At 41.9% G+C, this 18,703-nt stretch overlaps 1 protein-coding gene across 2 annotated transcripts; it reads right to left on the bottom strand.

The window, feature by feature from the left end:
- Positions 1-7,347: 7,347 nt before the first annotated feature.
- On the bottom strand, positions 7,348-18,309 carry LOC133559707 (protein FAM13A-like). 2 transcript variants are annotated; one of them, XM_061911733.1, is made up of 5 exons: positions 17,668-18,309; positions 16,196-16,388; positions 15,922-16,128; positions 12,082-12,262; positions 7,348-7,735 (listed from the first exon to the last, which is right to left on the bottom strand). In XM_061911733.1, the coding sequence occupies exons 1-5, from the start codon at positions 17,692-17,694 to the stop codon at positions 7,594-7,596; spliced, it is 750 nt and encodes a 249-aa protein (XP_061767717.1). In that variant the 5' UTR covers positions 17,695-18,309; the 3' UTR covers positions 7,348-7,593. The 2 variants fall into 2 exon arrangements, with proteins under 2 accessions (XP_061767717.1, XP_061767718.1); XM_061911734.1 differs by having other exon boundaries at positions 16,196-16,350.
- Between the last annotated feature and the right edge of the window lie 394 nt (positions 18,310-18,703).

Raw genomic sequence — 18,703 nt, 5'->3', positions numbered from 1 at the left:
TACGTTACAGTAATCAAGACGAGACGTAACAAACGCATGGATAAAGATCTCGGCGTCTTTAGTGGACAAAATGGAGCGAATTTTATCGATATTACGGAGACGAAAGAAAGCCGTTTTAGTAACGCTTTTAATGTGTGACTCAAAGGAGAGAGTTGGGTCGAAGATAACACCCAGATTTTTTACCGAGTCACCTTGTTTTATTATTTGGTTGTCAAATGTTAAAGTTGTATAATTAAATAGAGGTCGGTGTCTATTAAGAACTCCTGCTATAGTTTGTTGATGTTCAAATCCAAACTGGATGAAATGTGCTTCAAAGTGTGTCCGTGGTGTTGCTCCGAGGCCCTCCGGCAGGTCCATTAAAGTCCTGGCTCGGTCATGTGTGACATGAGCCAGGCAGAACCCAGACGACCTGTCCTGCAGCTCTGCTCTCCGGATGCGCACCATACTAGGTCAGCCTTAAGTAGCCTTCAAAGAAGTCATGTGTTCTACGGACTGGAAGCCTATCAAAGCATGTCTGTGGGCATCACGCTGCTCTAATAACCCACTTGTCACAGCACATGCAGGAGAAGTGCGGGGAAGGAGGACGACAAAGACGTCACGCTGACACAAATTGAGGCGGCCATGTCAGTCAGGACTCTTGTGAGTTTGGAGAAGAAGTCAAGCTCACCAGGGAGACTTGGGAACTATTTCTGACAAGCAAATCAAAACAACTCGCTTGACACCTATTTGTCTTTCAAAGTAAAAGTACTTAGGAAGCAAGTACTCCATCATCCAAAATATAAGACCACCATCCCAAACAGGGAAGTGAATTTGACTTCTACAGGTGCTGGTCCTATTATTAGAATATCATGAAAAAGTTGATTTATTTCAGTAATTATATTCAGAACGTGAAACTTACATATTATATCAATTCATTACACACATAGTGATATATTCGAAATGTTTATTTCTTTAAATTTCGAAGATCAGTACTGACAATTACTGAAAATCCCAAATTCCGTATCTCAGAAAATTAGAATATCGGTTACGACTAGTACCAAAAAATATTTTTTAGAAATGTGGGCCAACTGAAAAGTATGAACATGGAAAGTTTCAGCATGTACGGCAATCAATACTTAGTTGCAGCTCCTGTGGGGCGGTATAGCTCGATTGGTAGAGCGGCCGTGCCAGCAACTTGAGGGTTGCAGGTTCGATTCCCGCTTCCGCCATCCTAGTCACTGCCGTTGTGTCCTTGGGCAAGACACTTTACCCACCTGCTCCCAGTGCCACCCACACTGGTTTAAATGTAACTTAGATATTGGGTTTCACTATGTAAAGCGCTTTGAGTCACTAGAGAAAAGCGCTATATAAATATAATTCACTTCACTTTTTGCCTGAATTGCTGCAGCAATACAGCGTGGTATAAAGTCGACCAGTCTGTTGCACTCCTCAGGTGTTATGAGAGCCCGGCTTGCTTTAATCGTGGCCTTCAGCTCTTCAGCATTGTTGGGTCTGGCATCTGGCATCTTCCGCTTCACAATACCCCGTAGCTTTTCTATGGGGTTAAGGTCAGGTGAGTTTGCAGGCCAATCAAGAACAGGGAGACCATGGTCCTTAAACCAGGTACTGGTAGATTTGGCACTGTGTGCAGGTGCCAAGTCATGTTGGAAAATTAAATCTTCACCTCCATAAAATTGGTAGCATAAAGTGTTCTAAAACTTCCTAGTAGACTGCTGCATTGACCCTAGACCTCAGGAAAACCAGGACCAACACCAGCAGATGACATGGCACCCCAGACCATTACCCATTGTGGAAATTTGACACTGGACTTCAGGCAACGTGGATTCTGTGCCTCTCCTGTCTTCCTCCAGACTCTGGGACCTTGATTTCCAAAGGAGATACAAAATTTACCTTCATCTGAAAACATAACTTTGGACCACTCAGCAGCAGTCCAGTCCTTTTTGTCTTGAGCCCAGGCGAGACGCTTTTGACGTTGTCTCTTATTCAAGAGTGGCTTTACACAAGGAATGCGACAGCTGAAGCCCATATCTTGCATACGTCGGTGCGTGGTGGTTCTTCAAGCACTGACTCCAGCTGCAGTCCACTCTTTGTGGATCTCCCCCACATTTTTGAATCGGTTTTGTTTGACAATCCTCTCCAGGGCGCGGTTATCCCTCTTGCTTGTACACTTTTTTCGACCACATCTTTGTCTTCCCTTCGCCTCTCTATTAATGTGCTTGGACACAGATCTGGGAACATCCAACCTCTTTGGCAATGACCTTTTGTGTCTTGCCCTCCTTCTTTGAAGTATCAATGGTCATCTTTTGGACAGTTGTCAAGTCAGCAGTCTTCCCCATGATTGTGTGTCATACAGAATCAAAACGAGAGACCATTCAAAGGCTTTTCCAGGTGTTTTGAGTTAGTTAGCTAATTAGAGTGTGGCACCAGGTGTCTCCAATATCTGACCTTTTCACCATATTCTAATTTTCTGAGATGTTGAATTTAGGGTTTTCATTGGTTGTCAGCTATAATCATCTTCTTTTTGGCAAAAAACACTTGAAATGTATCAGTCTGTTTGGAATGAATGTATACATTCTACAAGTTTGACTTTCTAAATGGAATTAACGAAATAAATCAACTTTTTCATGATATTCTAATAATATGACCAGCACCTGTATAGCGCTCATTTTCTAGCGACTCAGCACTTTTACATTGACAAACTCCCCTATCGACAGTCCTGCTCAATCTCTTAAAGATGTTTTCTCCTGCTCGCAATGATTGGAGCCTTCTGAAACATTTGCCACATGTTCTCCAATCACAGCACGGCTGTCAAACCAATGAGAGGACTGGCTCGGGAGGCTCCTCCCACCTATTAGTGTCGCCAAATGCAGGTGTTGACTTGGCCAGGCAGGTGAGCAAGGCATGCAGGGTTAACTCTGGAGTGTCAAAAAGTGCGGTTTAGGCTTCTTGAACACAAACTTGGAAAAAAAATGTGTGGCCTTTAATTAATCCTGTGTGGCCTTTAATTAATCCTGTGCTGTTCTTTAACACTCCTCGAGGACTTTGAGAGAGCAGATCCCAGCCAAAACAAAGTCAGGGAATAAAACCAAAGACAGAGCAGCAAGAATACTGTAGACTTGCTTTTTTCATCCTCTTGTATTAGATCTGATTATAGTGTACCCATCCATCCATTTTTCTACCGCTTATTCCCTTTGGGGTCGCAGGTGCCTATCTCAGCTACAATCGGCGGAAGGCGGATTACACCCTGGACAAGTCGCCATCTAAAAACAACCCATAAAACCTCTGAATGAATGGGTTCATTGCAATGTTTCTTCTTTTTTTTAGGGTATATAAGTTGATTTTGTGCATGAAATATTGGAATGTCCAGATCAGGGGTCAGCAACCTTTTTGAAAGCAAGAGCTACTTCTTGGGCTACCAGTTTGATACACACTTAAATTGTATTTCTGTCTGTCATTCAATCGTACATTTTTTTTCCTTTTACGGAAGATTTTTTTGTAGAGAATAAATGATGGAAAAAACACTTAAAAAAACACGAAAAAAAGGAAAATTTAATTTTGAAACATAGTTAATCTTCAATTTCAACTCTTTAAAATTCTAACGAAAAAAGAAGAGAAAAACTAGTTAATTCGAATCTTTTTGAAAAAATTAAAAAAAATAATTTATGGAACATCATTAGCAATTTTTCTTGATTAAGATTAATTTTAGAATTTTGATGACATGTTTTAAATGGAATATATAACAAATTGGACCAAGCTATATTTCTAACAAATACAAATCATTATTTCTCTAGATTTTCCAGAACACAAATTTTAAAAGAAATTTCAAAAGACTTTGAAATAAGATTTAAATTTGATTCTACAGATTTTTTTATATTTGCCAGAATAATTTTAATCATAATAAATTTGAAGAAATATTTCACAAATATTCTTTGTCGGAAAAAACAGAAGCTAAAATGAAGAATTAAATTAAAATGTATTTATTATTTTTTACAATAAAAAAAAAAAATTTTCTTCAACATTGATTTAAATTGTCAGGAAAGAAGAGGAAGGAATTTAAAAGGTAAAAAGGTATATGTGTTTAAAAATCCTAAAATCATTTTTAAGGTTGTATTTTTTCTGTAAAATTCTCTTTCTGAAAGTCATAAGAAGCAAAGTAAAAAAAAAAATAATGAATTTATTTAAACAAGTGAAGACCAAGTCTTTAAAATATTTCCTTGGATTTTCAAATTCTATTTGAGTTTTGTCTCTCTTAGAATTAAAAATGTTGAGCAAAGCGAGACCAGCTTGCTAGTAAATGTGAAGTGAATTATATTTATATAGCGCTTTTCTCTAGTGACTCAAAGCGCTTTACATAGTGAAACACAATATTTAAGTTACATTTAAACCAGTGTGGGTGGCACTGGGAGCAGGTGGGTCAAGTGTCTTGCCCAAGGACACAACGGCAGTGACTAGGATGGCGGAAGCGGGAATCGAACCTGCAACCCTCAAGTTGCTGGCACGGCCACTCTACCAACCGACCTATACCGCCCATGCAATTTAAAAAATAGAGGCAGCTCACTGGTAAGTGCTGCTATTTGAGCTATTTTTAAAACAGGCCAGCGGGCGACTCATCTGGTCCTTACGGGCGACCTGGTGCCCGCGGGCACCGCGTTGGTGACCCCTGGTCTAGACCAACCAGGGAAAATACATGTTGGCCAAGAGGCCCCTTCTCCTCAAACAAAAACATTGTAATGCACATTTGTGTTTCCTGTCCTCATGCTCCATCAAAAAGCAGAATTTGGAAGTTCAAAGATTACGGGAATATGCAAAATCTTAATTCTAAAATTCCAAGAGAGAAAAAATGACAACCATCCGGATTTTTCTAGGGTGAAAGTGTAGAAGCCAGCATGTGTGATGGTATGGGGGCGTATTAGTGCCCAGGCATGGGTAACTTACACATCCGTGAAGGCACCATTAATGCTGAAAGGTACATACAGCTTTTGGAACAACATATGTTGTCATCATGGACGCCCCTGCTTATTTTCTAATACGTTTTTTGGCCAGAATTGAACGGTGAGCCCAATAATCTATGCAAAATGTTGAGCCAAGCACCAGCGTTTCATGTTATGTAGATAGTACTTTATTGATTACTTCAGGAGAGTTCCCTCAGGAAAATTAATGTAGACTACAAAGAAGTAGGTTGATTGGCAACACTAAATGGTCCTGAGTGTGTGAATGTTGTCTGTCTATCTGTGTTGGCCCTGTGATGAGGCGGCCACTTGTCCAGGGTGTACCCTGCCTTCTGCCCGAATGCAGCTGAGATAGGCTCCAGCGACCCCCCGCAACCCCAAAAGGGACAGGCGGTAGTAAATGGATGGACTACAAAGAAGTGTTTTAAATGTAAACAAACATAATATGAGCCCTTCAAGATCATCATGTCTGCTAACATGAGGACAAGATCATCATGTCTGCTAACATGAGGACAAGATCAGCATGTCTGCTAACATGAGGACATGAGGACAAGATCATCATGTCTGCTAAAATGAGGACAACATCATGTCTGCTAACATGAGGACAAGATCATCATGTCTGCTAACATGAGGACAAGATCAGCATGTCTGCTAACATGAGGACATGAGGACAAGATCATCATGTCTGCTAAAATGAGGACAACATCATGTCTGCTAACATGAGGACAAGATCATCATGTCTGCTAACATGAGGACATGAGGACAAGATCATCATGTCTGCTAACATGAGGACAAGATCAGCATGTCTGCTAACATGAGGACATGAGGACAAGATCATCATGTCTGCTAAAATGAGGACAACATCATGTCTGCTAACATGAGGACATGAGGACAAGATCATCATGTCTGCTAACATGAGGACATGAGGACAAGATCATCATGTCTGCTAACATGAGGACAAGATCATCATGTCTGCTAACATGAGGACATGAGGACAAGATCATCATGTCTGCTAAAATGAGGACATGATCATCATGTCTGCTAACATGAGGACATGATCATCATGTCTGCTAACATGAGGACATGATCATCATGTCTGCTAACATGAGGACAAGATCATCATGTCTGCTAACATGAGGACAAGATCATCATGTCTGCTAACATGAGGACATGATCATCATGTCTGCTAACATGAGGACAAAATCATCAAGTCTGCTAACATGAGGACATGATCATCATGTCTGCTAACATGAGGACATGATCATCATGTCTGCTAACATGAGGACATCATCATCATGTCTGCTAACATGAGGACATCATCATCATGTCTGCTAACATGAGGACAAAATCATCATGTCTGCTAACATGAGGACAAGATCATCATGTCTGCTAACATGAGGACATCATCATCATGTCTGCTAACACGAGGACATGATCATCATGTCTGCTAACATGAGGACATGATCATCATGTCTGCTAACATGAGGACATCATCATCATGTCTGCTAACATGAGGACAAGATCATCATGTCTGCTAACATGAGGACATCATCATCATGTCTGCTAACACGAGGACATGATCATCATGTCTGCTAACATGAGGACATGATCATCATGTCTGCTAACATGAGGACATGATCATCATGTCTGCTAACATGAGGACAAGATCATCATGTCTGCTAACATGAGGACAAGATCATCATGTCTGCTAACATGAGGACAAGATCATCATGTCTGCTAACATGAGGACATGATCATCATGTCTGCTAACATGAGGACAAGATCATCATGTCTGCTAACATGAGGACATGATCATCATGTCTGCTAACATGAGGACATGATCATCATGTCTGCTAACATGAGGACAAGATCATCATGTCTGCTAACATGAGGACATGATCATCATGTCTGCTAACATGAGGACATGATCATCATGTCTGCTAACATGAGGACAAGATCATCATGTCTGCTAACATGAGGACATGATCCTCAAGTCTGCTAACATGAGGACATCATCATCATGTCTGCTAACATGAGGACATGATCATCATGTCTGCTAACATGAGGACAAGATCATCATGTCTGCTAACATGAGGACATCATCATGTCTGCTAACATGAGGACATGATCATCATGTCTGCTAACACGAGGACATGATCATCCAGCACACATTAGGGAGGAAGGAGAGTCAACACAAGACCAGCACTTGGCCAACAACCTCACTGACTAACTGCAGGCATAGCAGCTCACACACACACACACACACACACACACACACACACACACACACACACACACACACACACACACACACACACACACACACACACACACACACACACACACACACACACACACACACACACGGGGGGGATCTGGCCAGGGTGGAAGCAGGATATACAAGTTGTAGTTGCATTTATTGCTCCTGAACTCCATTCTGATGCACAATAAAAATAATATTCATGTCATGAAAGTCTGCATCATGAGTTTCTTCAAGCTTATCTAGTAGGGTCTTAACTCCCCCGAGTGGGGGTCTGGTGTGCCACAGGAACGCCACGCTCTCAGTTCAGGACGGTCGCCACTTGCTTTCAATGCAAGTGTCTTCAATAACTTCCAAGTATTTACAAAGATACAAAGGGTCACCTCAGAGGGGGGCCACGGACGATGGGGAGGGTGGTCCGGGGATGAAAGGAGGCCGGGGGAGGATCTTGTGCTTCCTGAAGAGATGGACCAGCACAGTATTGCACACTCGCTGCTCCTCCAGCATCTTTGGTCCTGCTCGAACGCTGCATCGGGACGAGATGGGAGAGCGTCATGCGTCAGGTGTAAAACATCATGAAGAAACACTCCCATCTAGTGGCAGGAATCAGGTACAGCAGCCACTTGGCACTGCAAAACGTGGGTTTGAAAAGGTCCGGGGCTCCCCCAATTCCATCCATCCATCCTTTTTCTACCGCGTATTCCCTTTTGGGGTCGCTGGCGCCTATCTCAGCTACAATCGGGCAGAAGGCGGGGTACACCCTGGACAAGTCGCCACGCCCAATTGTGGACACCAAACGTAGCGCTCGGGAAAGGCATGCAAAGACACTTTAAGCAGCCCACAAAGAACGCAAAATGAAGTGAATTGAAGTGAATTATATTTATATAGCGCTTTTCTCTAGTGACTCAAAGCGCTTTACATAGTGAAACCCAATATCGAAGTTACATTTAAACCAGTGTGGGAGAAGTGTCTTGCCCAAGGACACAACGGCAGTGACTAGGATGGCGGAAGCGGGAATCGAACCTGCAACCTCAGGTTGCTGGCACGGCCACTCTACCAACCGAGCTATGCCGCTAGTATTGCAGCGCTTGTGGAGGTGAGGCGCGGTCGCCATGGCAACAAGCCAGCAGAGCATCTAAAACGGCTTAGAAGCTGCTATTTTAATTCAGTACAAGGATTTTTTTACAACAATTCTAAAAGGCGAGAGGTGACATACTTAACTAAAAGTCATCGAAAAAAATGTTCAAGTAAGAACCCCACATGTCAGATGTACGGACACGATGTTGGTTTCATGTTGGGGTGATTTCTCCACATTCTCTCAACCTTTTGATGATATTATGGAGCGTAGATGTTGAAATCCCTAAAAATTTCTTGCAATTGCACTTTGAGAAAGCTTGTTCTTAAACTGTTTGACTATTTGCTCACACAGTTGTGGACAAAGGGGTGTACCTCGCCCCATCCTTTCTTGTGAAAGACTGAGCATTTTTTTGGGAAGCTGTTTTTATACCCAATCATGGCCCCCACCTGTTCCCAATTAGCCTGCACACCTGTGGGATGTTCCAAATAAGTGTTTCATGAGCATTCCTCAACTTTATCAGTATTTATTGCCACCTTTCCCAACTTCTTTGTCACGTGTTGCTGGCATCAAATTCTAAAGTTAATGATTATTTGCACCAAAAAAATGTTTATCAGTTTGAACATCAAATATGTTGTCTTTGTAGCATATTCAACTGAATATGGCTTGAAAAGGATTTGCAAATCATTGTATTCCGGAGTTCAAGTACCTAGGAGTCTTGTTCACGAGTGGGGGAAGAGTGGATCGTGAGATCGACAGGCGGATCGGTGCGGCGTCTTCAGTAATGCGGACGTTGTACCGATCCGTTGTGGTGAAGAAGGAGCTGAGCCGGAAGGCAAAGCTCTCAATTTACCGGTCGATCTACGTTCCCATCCTCACCTATGGTCATGAGCTTTGGGTCATGACCGAAAGGATAAGATCACGGGTACAAGCGGCCCAAATGAGTTTCCAGGTCTCTCCCTTAGAGATAGGGTGAGAAGCTCTGCCATCCGGGAGGAACTCAAAGTAAAGCCGCTGCTCCTCCACATGGAGAGGAGCCAGATGAGGTGGTTCGGGCATCTGGTCAGGATGCCACCCGAACGCCTCCCTAGGGAGGTGTTTAGGGCACGTCCAACCGGTAGGAGGCCACGGGGAAGACCCAGGACACGTTGGGAAGACTATGTCTCCCGGCTGGCCTGGGAATGCCTCGGAATCCCCCGGGAAGAGCTAGACGAAGTGGCTGGGGAAAGGGAAGTCTGGGTTTCCCTGCTTAGGCTGTTGCCCCCGCGACCCGACCTCAGATAAGCGGAAGATGATGGATGGATGGATGGATGTATTCCCTTTATAATTACATCTAACACAATTTCCCAACTCATATGGAAACGGGGGTTGTATTTCTGTCTGTCATTCAGTGGTACATTTTTTTTCCTTTTATGGAAGGTTTTTTTTTGTAGAGAATAAATGATGAAAAAACACTTAATGGTTGGTTTAAAAGAGGAGAAAACACGAAAAAAAGGGAACATTTTATTTTGAAACATAGTTTATCTTCAATTTCGACTCTTTAAAATTCAAAATTCTACCGAAAAAAAGAAGAGAAAAACTAGTTCATTCGAATCTTTTTGAGAAAATATTAAAAAAATAATTTATGGAACATCGTTAGCAATTTTTCTTGATTAAGATTAATTTTAGAATTTTGATGACATGTTTTAAATAGGGGCTTCACGGTGGCAGAGGGGTTAGTGCGTCTGCCTCACAATACGAAGTTCCTGCAGTCCTGGGTTCAAATTCAGACTCGGAGTTTGCATGTTCTCCCCGTGAATGCGTGGGTTCCCTCCGGGTACTCCGGCTTCCTCCCACTTCCAAAAACATGCACCTGGGGATAGGTTGATTGGCAACACTAAATTGGTCCTAGTGTGTGAATGTGAGTGTGAATGTTGTCTGTCTATCTGTGTTGGCCCTGCGATGAGGTGGCGACTTGTCCAGGGTGTACCCCGCCTTCCGTCCGATTGTAGCTGAGATAGGCGCCAGCGACCCCAAAAGGGAATAAGCGGTAGAAAATGGATGGATGTTTTAAATAGGTTAAAATCCATTCTGCACTTTGTTAGAATATATAACAAATTGGACCAAGCTATATTTCTAACAAATACAAATCATTATTTCTCTAGATTTTCCAGAAGACAAATTTTAAAAGAAATTCAAAAGACTTTGAAATAAGATTTAAATTTGATTCTACTGATTTTCTAGATTTGCCAGAATAATTAGGCATGGCAAAGGACTCCACAGGAGTCCTTTGCCATGGGCCAAGGACCCTATTGAAACTGCTGTTTTATTATTATCATCCCGCACCTACGCGCTGTAATTTGACCCCCTTAACATGCTTCAAAACTCACCAAATTTGACACACACGTCGGTGTGGCAAACTTTCCCAACATATTATTAACCAATCCCCCAAAATGAAAATTGCGCTCTAGCGCCCCCTAGGAAAAAATTACAGACAAAACTGCATGTAACTTCTGTTAGGAATGTCATAGCGACATGAAACAAAAACTCCTATGTAGGTCTGACTTAGACCCAATTTTCATACACTCACTTCTTTCAGCAAAAATCTACAGGAAGTTGGCAAAAACCCCTTCAAAATAAAATGTTTGCAAAAAATGCCATTTTTGCCTCCTTGCGCTGTAATTTGACCCCTTTAAAATGCTTCAAAAGTCACCAAACTTGGCGCACACATAAGGACTGGCGAATATTGTGATCTAATGAAAAAACCAAACCCCAAAACTCAAAATTGCGCTCTAGCGCAATTTTTGAATAAAACACTGAAAAAACTGCTCTTAAGAAGAAAACAAGACAAAATTGCTTTTAACTTCCGGTAAGAATGTCGGAGAGACATGAAACAAAAACCTCTATGTAGGTCTCGCTTAGACCTACATTTCATAGATGGACAACCCCCAACAAAAATCCACAGGAAGTTTGCAATCCCCCCCTTCAAAACAAAAGTTTTGTAAAAACCAGTCACCTTTCTTCAAACATTATCTCCTCTGAGTGCGTTTGTTGTTTTGGCTTCAAACTCGCACAGGAGAGAGATTGAACCCTTCTGATTAAAAGTATAGAACAGAGTTTTGATAAGTTCTCAGGTTTTGATTTTACGCGCCTTCAAAGAACCCCTGTGCAAAGTCTCCTAAAAAATGTCATTTTTGCCTCTTTGAGCTGTTATTTGACCCCCTTAAAATGCTTCTAAACTCACCAAACTTGACATACACATCAGGTCTGGCAAAAATTGCGATCTGATGAAAAAACCTAACCTCAAAACTCAAAATTGCGCTCTAGCGCCCCCCTAGGAATACAACACGGACAAACTGCTCCTAGGAAGAAAACACAGACAAAACTGCTTGTAACTTCCGGTAGGAATGTCAGAGAGACATGCAACAAAAAACACTATGTAGGTCTCACTTAGACCTACATTTTAATAATGAACATACTTTAGCAAAAATCAACAGGAAGTTTGATATTTTCACTTCAATACAACAACTGCATTACATTCTCAAAATAGTGGCTCCAAGGCGTCTTCTAACGCTTATCCGGCCGTGGGTCTCGGGGGCAGCAGCCAAAGGCGGACCCGACCAACGCTGCTTTTTTAAATTATAATTGTGGGAGCTAATACGGGACTCCCTAACAGTGCTATCCTCATCTTCCATTGTCCCCACGTGTGCACGACCCCACAACACAACATCCCACCAACGTGGCGACGCCTTTGTGAGAAAAGTGAATTAGAGGACGCCTCAAGTATGGAAGATTCAGGACGCCCCGCGGTCACTTACTGAAAGATACAAGGTCCAAAAATGGTGGCGAGGTTATCCACCGTCATGCGATTGAACTGACTGGAAGCGGCCACTCTGGACAGGAAGTTGGTGAAGTAGGACAAGACGGTGAGGTTGTCGTCCGGGATGCGACAAAGGTGCTTTTTCAGCGACATGTTCAACTCCGCCTCGTCTGCGTTGCCTAAGACGCAAACACACAGAAAAGGACGGGACAGTCGTACAATTTCATCAAAAAAGGAATAGGCAGAATCTCTCCCTGGATGTTCTGAACTCCAATTCTTTAGGCTGGATCTAAGGCTTGGCTGCTGGCGTGTTGCACAATAGTTGAAACTGAAATGTCGTCTGGTCGCAGCCAAGTAGTGCACCTGTTTGATTGTGCTTCTGGCACTGTGCAGTCAACCTTTGGTACTGTGCTAGTTTTGGGTTCTGTCGGGTTGTGCCAAGCATGATCAAGTTCTTTGGTAGAACCGTCACAATTCTTAATAAATTCTGTCATAATGCGCGAAGCAGACGTAGTCCTGTCACGGTTCCTACAGGTCTCTGATTTTGCGGAAAGCAATTCCAGTTCTTAGGTTGTTCTGTCTTGGTGTGCAAAGCAAGATCAAATTCTTAGGTACTTTGTCACTTTGCACATAGCCAAGCTAGTTCTTATGTGGTTCAATAACAATTCTTAGATGGTTCGGTAACAAATCTTAGGTAGTTTGGTAACAATTCTTAGGTGGTTCGGTAACAATTCCTTGGTGGTCTGGTAACAATTCTTAGATGGTTCGGTAACAATTCTTAGATGGGTTGGTAACAATTCTTAGATGGTTCGGTAACAATTCTTAGGTGGTTCGGTAACAATTCTTAGGTGGTTCGGTAACAATTCTTAGGTGGTTCGGTAACAATTCTTAGGTGGTTCGGTAACAATTCTTAGGTGGTTCGGTAACAATTCCTTGGTGGTTTGGTAACAATTCTAAGGGGGTTCGGCAACAATTCTTAGGTTTTTTGGTAACAATTCTTAGGTGGTTTGGTAACTCTTAGGTAGTTTGGTAACAATTGTTAGGTATTATGGTAACAATTCTTAGATGGTTCGGTAACAATTCTTAGGTGGTTCGGTAACAATTCTTAAGTGGTTCGGTAACAATTCTTAGATGGTTTGGTAACAATTCTTAGGTGGTTCGGTAACAATTTTTAGATGGTTCGGTAACAATTCTTAGGTGGTTCGGTAACAATTCTTAGGTGGTTCGGTAACAATTTTTAGGTGGTTCGATAACAATTCCTTGGTGGTTTGGTAACAATTCTAAGGGGGTTCGGCAACAATTCTTAGGTTTTTTGGTAACAATTCTTAGGTGGTTTGGTAACTCTTAGGTAGTTTGGTAACAATTGTTAGGTATTATGGTAACAATTCTTAGATGGTTCGGTAACAATTCTTAGGTGGTTCGGTAACAATTCTTAAGTGGTTCGGTAACAATTCTTAAGTGGTTTGGTAACAATTCCTTGGTGGTTTGGTAACAATTCTTAGGTGGTTCGGTAACAATTCTTAAGTGGTTCGGTAACAATTCTTAGGTGGTTCGGTAACAATTCTTAGGTGGTTCGGTAACAATTCTTAGGTGGTTCGGTAACAATTCCTTGGTGGTTCGGTAACAATTCTTAGGTGGTTCGGTAACAATTCTTAAGTGGTTCGATAACAATTCCTTGGTGGTTTGGTAACAATTCTAAGGGGGTTCGGCAACAATTCTTAGGTTTTTTGGTAACAATTCTTAGGTGGTTTGGTAACTCTTAGGTAGTTTGGTAACAATTGTTAGGTATTATGGTAACAATTCTTACGTGGTTTGGTAACAATTCTCAGGTAATTTGGTAAAAATTCCTAGGTGGTTTGGTAACAATTCTTAGGTGGTTCGGTAACAATTCTTAAATGGTTCGATAACAATTCCTTGGTGGTTTGGTAACAATTCTAAGGGGGGTTAGGCAACAATTCTTTGGTTTTTTGGTAACAATTCTTAGGTGGTTTGGTAACAATTCTCAGGTAATTTGGTAAAAATTCCTAGGTGGTTTGGTAACAATTCTTAGGTGGTTCGGTAACAATTCTTAGGTGGTTCTGTAACAATTCTTAGGTGGTTCTGTAACAATTCTTAGGTGGTTCTGTAACAATTCTTAGGTGGTTCTGTAACAATTCTTAGGTGGTTCGATAACAATTCCATGGTGGTGTGGGAACAATTCTAAGGGGGTTAGGCAACAATTCTTTGGTTTTTTGGTAACAATTCTTAGGTGATTTGGTAACAACTCTTGGGTAGTTTGGTAAAAATTGTTAGGTATTATGGTAACAATTCTTAGGTGGTTTGGTAACAATTCTCAGGTAATTTGGTAAAAATTCTTAAGTAGTTTGGCCGAATTGCGCTAAGCAGACTTACTTCTTTAGCAGTTCTGCCAAAGTTCTCATCGTTCAGATTCAATGCAAAGCAAGCAATCCCATTTTTTTTAGTAGTTTTGTGATGGTGTGTGACGTGGTTTACATTCTAAGGTCCATTTATGCAAGAACATCCACGGCTGATTGGGTTCGCTCTACAGATCAATCCATTGTTTTTCAGTTGTGGTTAGAAACAAAATCATTTGACAATTGTTACTTTTCCTACTAGATTGTGCAGATGTTGATGACCTAAAGACTACTGACTGTGTCCTCAAACCTCTCAACATTTTATAGAATTCTTTGTGCAGATGTGTCCTGAGAAGTCCATTCACAACTCACCATTGTGTCGTACGAGGCTGTCAATTGGCTTCTTTTGTTTCTTTTTTAATGAATTTACTTACATGCTTCACTGTACCTGAAACAACCGTTATTTCAGTATACAGCTCCCTATTCTCTCCGACGTATGACTTATCCATTTTTTTTACACTCCTTAAGATTCAAAAGTAGGCTGTAGTGAGTTGAAAGCCCGGTCTGATCAAAATAAACTTCTTGCTTCTTTAAAGTCCATGACTTGTTTTCTTTATCTTTAAAACAGATTTTGTTCCCAATTGCCAAAAAGTTGTTCTTGTTTCTGATGTTGTCTTTGTAGTCTGTTGCTCCTGATTGTTGTATTGCAGTGATTTTGATTAAATGTGTGTGAGCAGGTGCAGGGATGTGAGCATCCTTTGAGGGAAAATAGAGAAAAAATAGAAACATCTCTATTAGCACTAAGTGCTGCCTCGGAAATCCCGAAGGAATTTAAAAAAAATCCAGACTAAATTTCCTAGAATTGGGTTCATTTTTGCACGACATATTTTTACCTTTAGATTTATTCTCATCCATTTTTGACACTTTGTTAATAGGCAACCTTGGATAACAGGAACAAAATGGATGGATGGATAATTCAGCAACATTATCTTTGAAAATGTAAAGTAAAATTCTACAATATGCATGCAAAGAACTCAGAAAACGTTTCGCATTTGCCGACTCGATCCTGTAGCCACGCCCCCTATGGTAATATATTTCTGTTGTTTTGACCTGTTTTAAGTTCAAGTTAAAGTAGCAATGATTGTCACTAGGTTTGGTGAAGTTTGACCAATTCCCTTGTTCACCCCCTGGGAGGTGAGGGGAGCAGTGAGCAGCTGCGGGGGCCACGCCCAGAAATCATTTTGGTGATTTAACCCCCAATTCCAAGCCTTGATGCCGAGTGCCAAGCAGGGAGGTAATGGCTCCCATTTTTATAGTCTTTGGTACGACTCACAACCGACCCATCTCAGGGCGGACACTCTAACCACTCAGCCACTGAGCAGATATATACTTTTTCAATCTCACAGATGGTTCCGTCATGGTGTGTGTTAAGCGGGAAGCGAGCAGTTAGCCGTCTCAGAACCTGAGCTTCCTTGTAGATTTACCTCTGAAGCTCTGGACCAGAAGTCTGCGTTGGTACTCCGGCACTATCGGTTCAGGCAGTTCTTGAAAGAACAGTTTCAGGAGCGATGCCACATTGGGGACTTGTTCCATCTCCAGGTTGACAATCTCGCCACGGTCAAACCGCTGCCTCAGCTGATGGATCCTCACCACGGAGCCACACACCTGGAAAAGACCCTGAAACTCCATTCCTGATAAGGAGAAGACATGGAGTCACACATGGTTCGGCGTGGCCCGAGGAGGCGTCTTGTCACTTGCCGTGTTTCTCCAAGAACTGGACCATGTCTCGCAACACAAGTGGTATTCCGTGTACCATCTGCCCGTTTCTTCTCAGCGTCTCCAGGGAAATGCCAAACACACACCTGGGATCCACAGAAGGGTTTGACACCCGCACAGGCGTGGCAGTATGTGGGCTGCGAAACATTGGCATGATTACTGAAGACACTTCTTGCTGTCAAGAGAAAGGCACAACAAGAGTGGTTGGTTATTTGGTGACGACTACTAGTTTGACCCGCCATATTGACTTCCGATGACCTGGGACCCAATAGCTGGTCAAATCACTTAGACCAGGGGTGCCCATTACGTCGATCGCGAGCTACCAGTCGACCGCGGGGGGTGTGTCAGTCGATCTCCAGCCAGGCTTTTAAAAAAAATAGACCTAAAAATTAGTGATCATCAATCTTCACCACGACGTCACTTAAATGACATTCACGGTACCGGAGGGTCTTGTGAGATGACGCTGGCTGCTGCAAGATCATTATTATGAAAATATGACCGACAGGAAGGCGAGAAACACTTTTTATTTCAACAGACTCTCGCGCCGTACCTTCCGTCAAAACTCTAAAGGCCGACTGCACATTTCCTATCTTCACAATAAAAGCCCTGCTTCATGCTGCCTGCGCTAACTAAATACAGAGTCTCGGAAAACTGGCGTGCACAAGCGATCCCTCAGAAAGCTGGCGTGCACATCACTTGTGCACGCCAGCTTTCCGAGACTCTTATTTTGTTAGCGCAGGCAGCATGAAGCAGGGCTTTTATTGTGAAGATAGGAAATGTGCAGTCGGCCTTTAGAGTTTGGACGGAAGGGACGGCGCGAAAGTCTGTTGAAATAAAAAGTGTTTCTCGCCTTCCTCTCTGTCATTTTTTCATAATAATGAACTGGCAGCAGCCAGCGTCATCTCACAAGACCCTCGGGTGCCGTGAATGTCAATCAAGCAAGCTACGGAATTTGCCGCCAATGTTTTTCTTGTAAAGTGTATGGAAGCTGGATGAATTAGATGCCAAAAACCAACCACTTTCATGTGGTATTGTACAGAAAGGACAACTTTTTTTCTCCTCCATTTGAAAATGTGGGCGTTATCATCATTACTGTCTGATTCCAATCAATGCAAGTCATCAGAATCAGGTAATACACCAACTTATATTCTTGTGTTCGTGAAAGAAAGACATCTATATGTGTTACACATGCTTGTATTCTCATTAAACACATTTAACTTGTTTACAAAAATGTCTCTTTCATAAATAAATAAATATAAATGATATATATACATGAGGTAGATCCCCTCGACTTGGTCAATTGAAAAGTAGCTCGCCTGCAGAAAAAGTGTGGGCACCCCTGACTTAGACCACTCATGTGAGACCCCCAAGTCATAGTCGGCTCAACAGACAACAAAAAGACAAAACATACGAAGCTGGAGTTGACTTACAGATAACAATGAGAGTTGACTTACAGATAATAATGAGAGTTTTCCTCCCATTTTCCGGCTGATGGGCAGGGAGGAGTCACGTGGCTCTACTCGGGTGGCGTGATCTTCTTTTTCATTACAGCCATTTGCTCTCGGAGAAGGTTGTCTAATGTAAGACAACTACTGACTTTTTGTATCGATTCATTATCGCTAGAAATTACATAATGTGAATAATTAGGGGGCTAAACGATGACGTCACCTGCATCTGCCGGTATTCAATCAGCCGTGTGGCGTAGTGGTATGCGACGGTGACGCGGCACATACGCAGTGGTCGTTCGGTCACTTTAGCGTGCTTGTTTACTTACCAATCCACTTTAACTATTTCAGATAGCAAAGAAAGTTATTTATTTTTCATTTTAAGCTGCGGTGAATTCCCCGAAAAAGACAATGGGATTGGACAGAGACTTGTTTTTCTGGAACTACTTTACGTAACGTCGGAATACTTGTAAAGGCACTTTCAGGTTAGTAAGACTAATTAATTGCGGTTTTAATTTTGTTTGCTAATCACACAATATCGCTGTGATGGTGTTGTTATCAATAGCGTGTCGGCAAAAGTGACGTTTTCTTTATAAACATGAGCAGTGTATCCGTCAAACTACTTCCGTTGCAGTGACGTCACAAGCCACGCCCACAGGCGTGTCGCATCAGAGGACATAAAAGCTTGGGGAAAGTGCTCTGATTCAAAAAATAGATTCAAAATAAATGTTTGATGGAGCAGAGAGGCAAGGCATAAACTTTTCAGCACGTTTTTATTTGTCACATTGAATACAAAATATAATAGAAATAAAGACACAGGCATAATAAGAATAACCTCTGCGAGGTCAACGTATTTACGTTCACAGACGTAAAAAATGCTAAAAAAAAATAAAAACAACAAAAAACATCACTTTCCATGACTGCAACTATTTGCAGTGACAACATTCTAGTCATGATTGTATGTACACAACTTTCAACAAGATCTAGCGCCAGGTGCATATTAAAGTCACAAGTACATCGGACTTCAACAAACTAGTGCTAATAC

This window comes from Nerophis ophidion, linkage group LG09 (genome assembly GCF_033978795.1).
Source record: "Nerophis ophidion isolate RoL-2023_Sa linkage group LG09, RoL_Noph_v1.0, whole genome shotgun sequence".
Taxonomy (NCBI): Eukaryota; Metazoa; Chordata; class Actinopteri; order Syngnathiformes; family Syngnathidae; genus Nerophis; species Nerophis ophidion.
This window is presented reverse-complemented; position numbering and strand designations above follow the sequence as displayed.

What these genes read in the sequence shown, in the direction of transcription:
- LOC133559707 (XM_061911733.1), bottom strand. Translation starts at nt 17,694, where the DNA reads ATGGGAGGAAAACTCTCATTATTATCT. An exon ending in GAAAACTCTCATTATTATCT is followed by an intron (nt 16,389 to 17,667) that starts GTAAGTCAACTC and finishes TTCTCTTGACAG; the next exon opens with CAAGAAGTGTCTTCAGTAAT. An exon ending in TTTGGACCTTGTATCTTTCA is followed by an intron (nt 7,736 to 12,081) that starts GTAAGTGACCGC and finishes GTCCCGATGCAG; the next exon opens with CGTTCGAGCAGGACCAAAGA.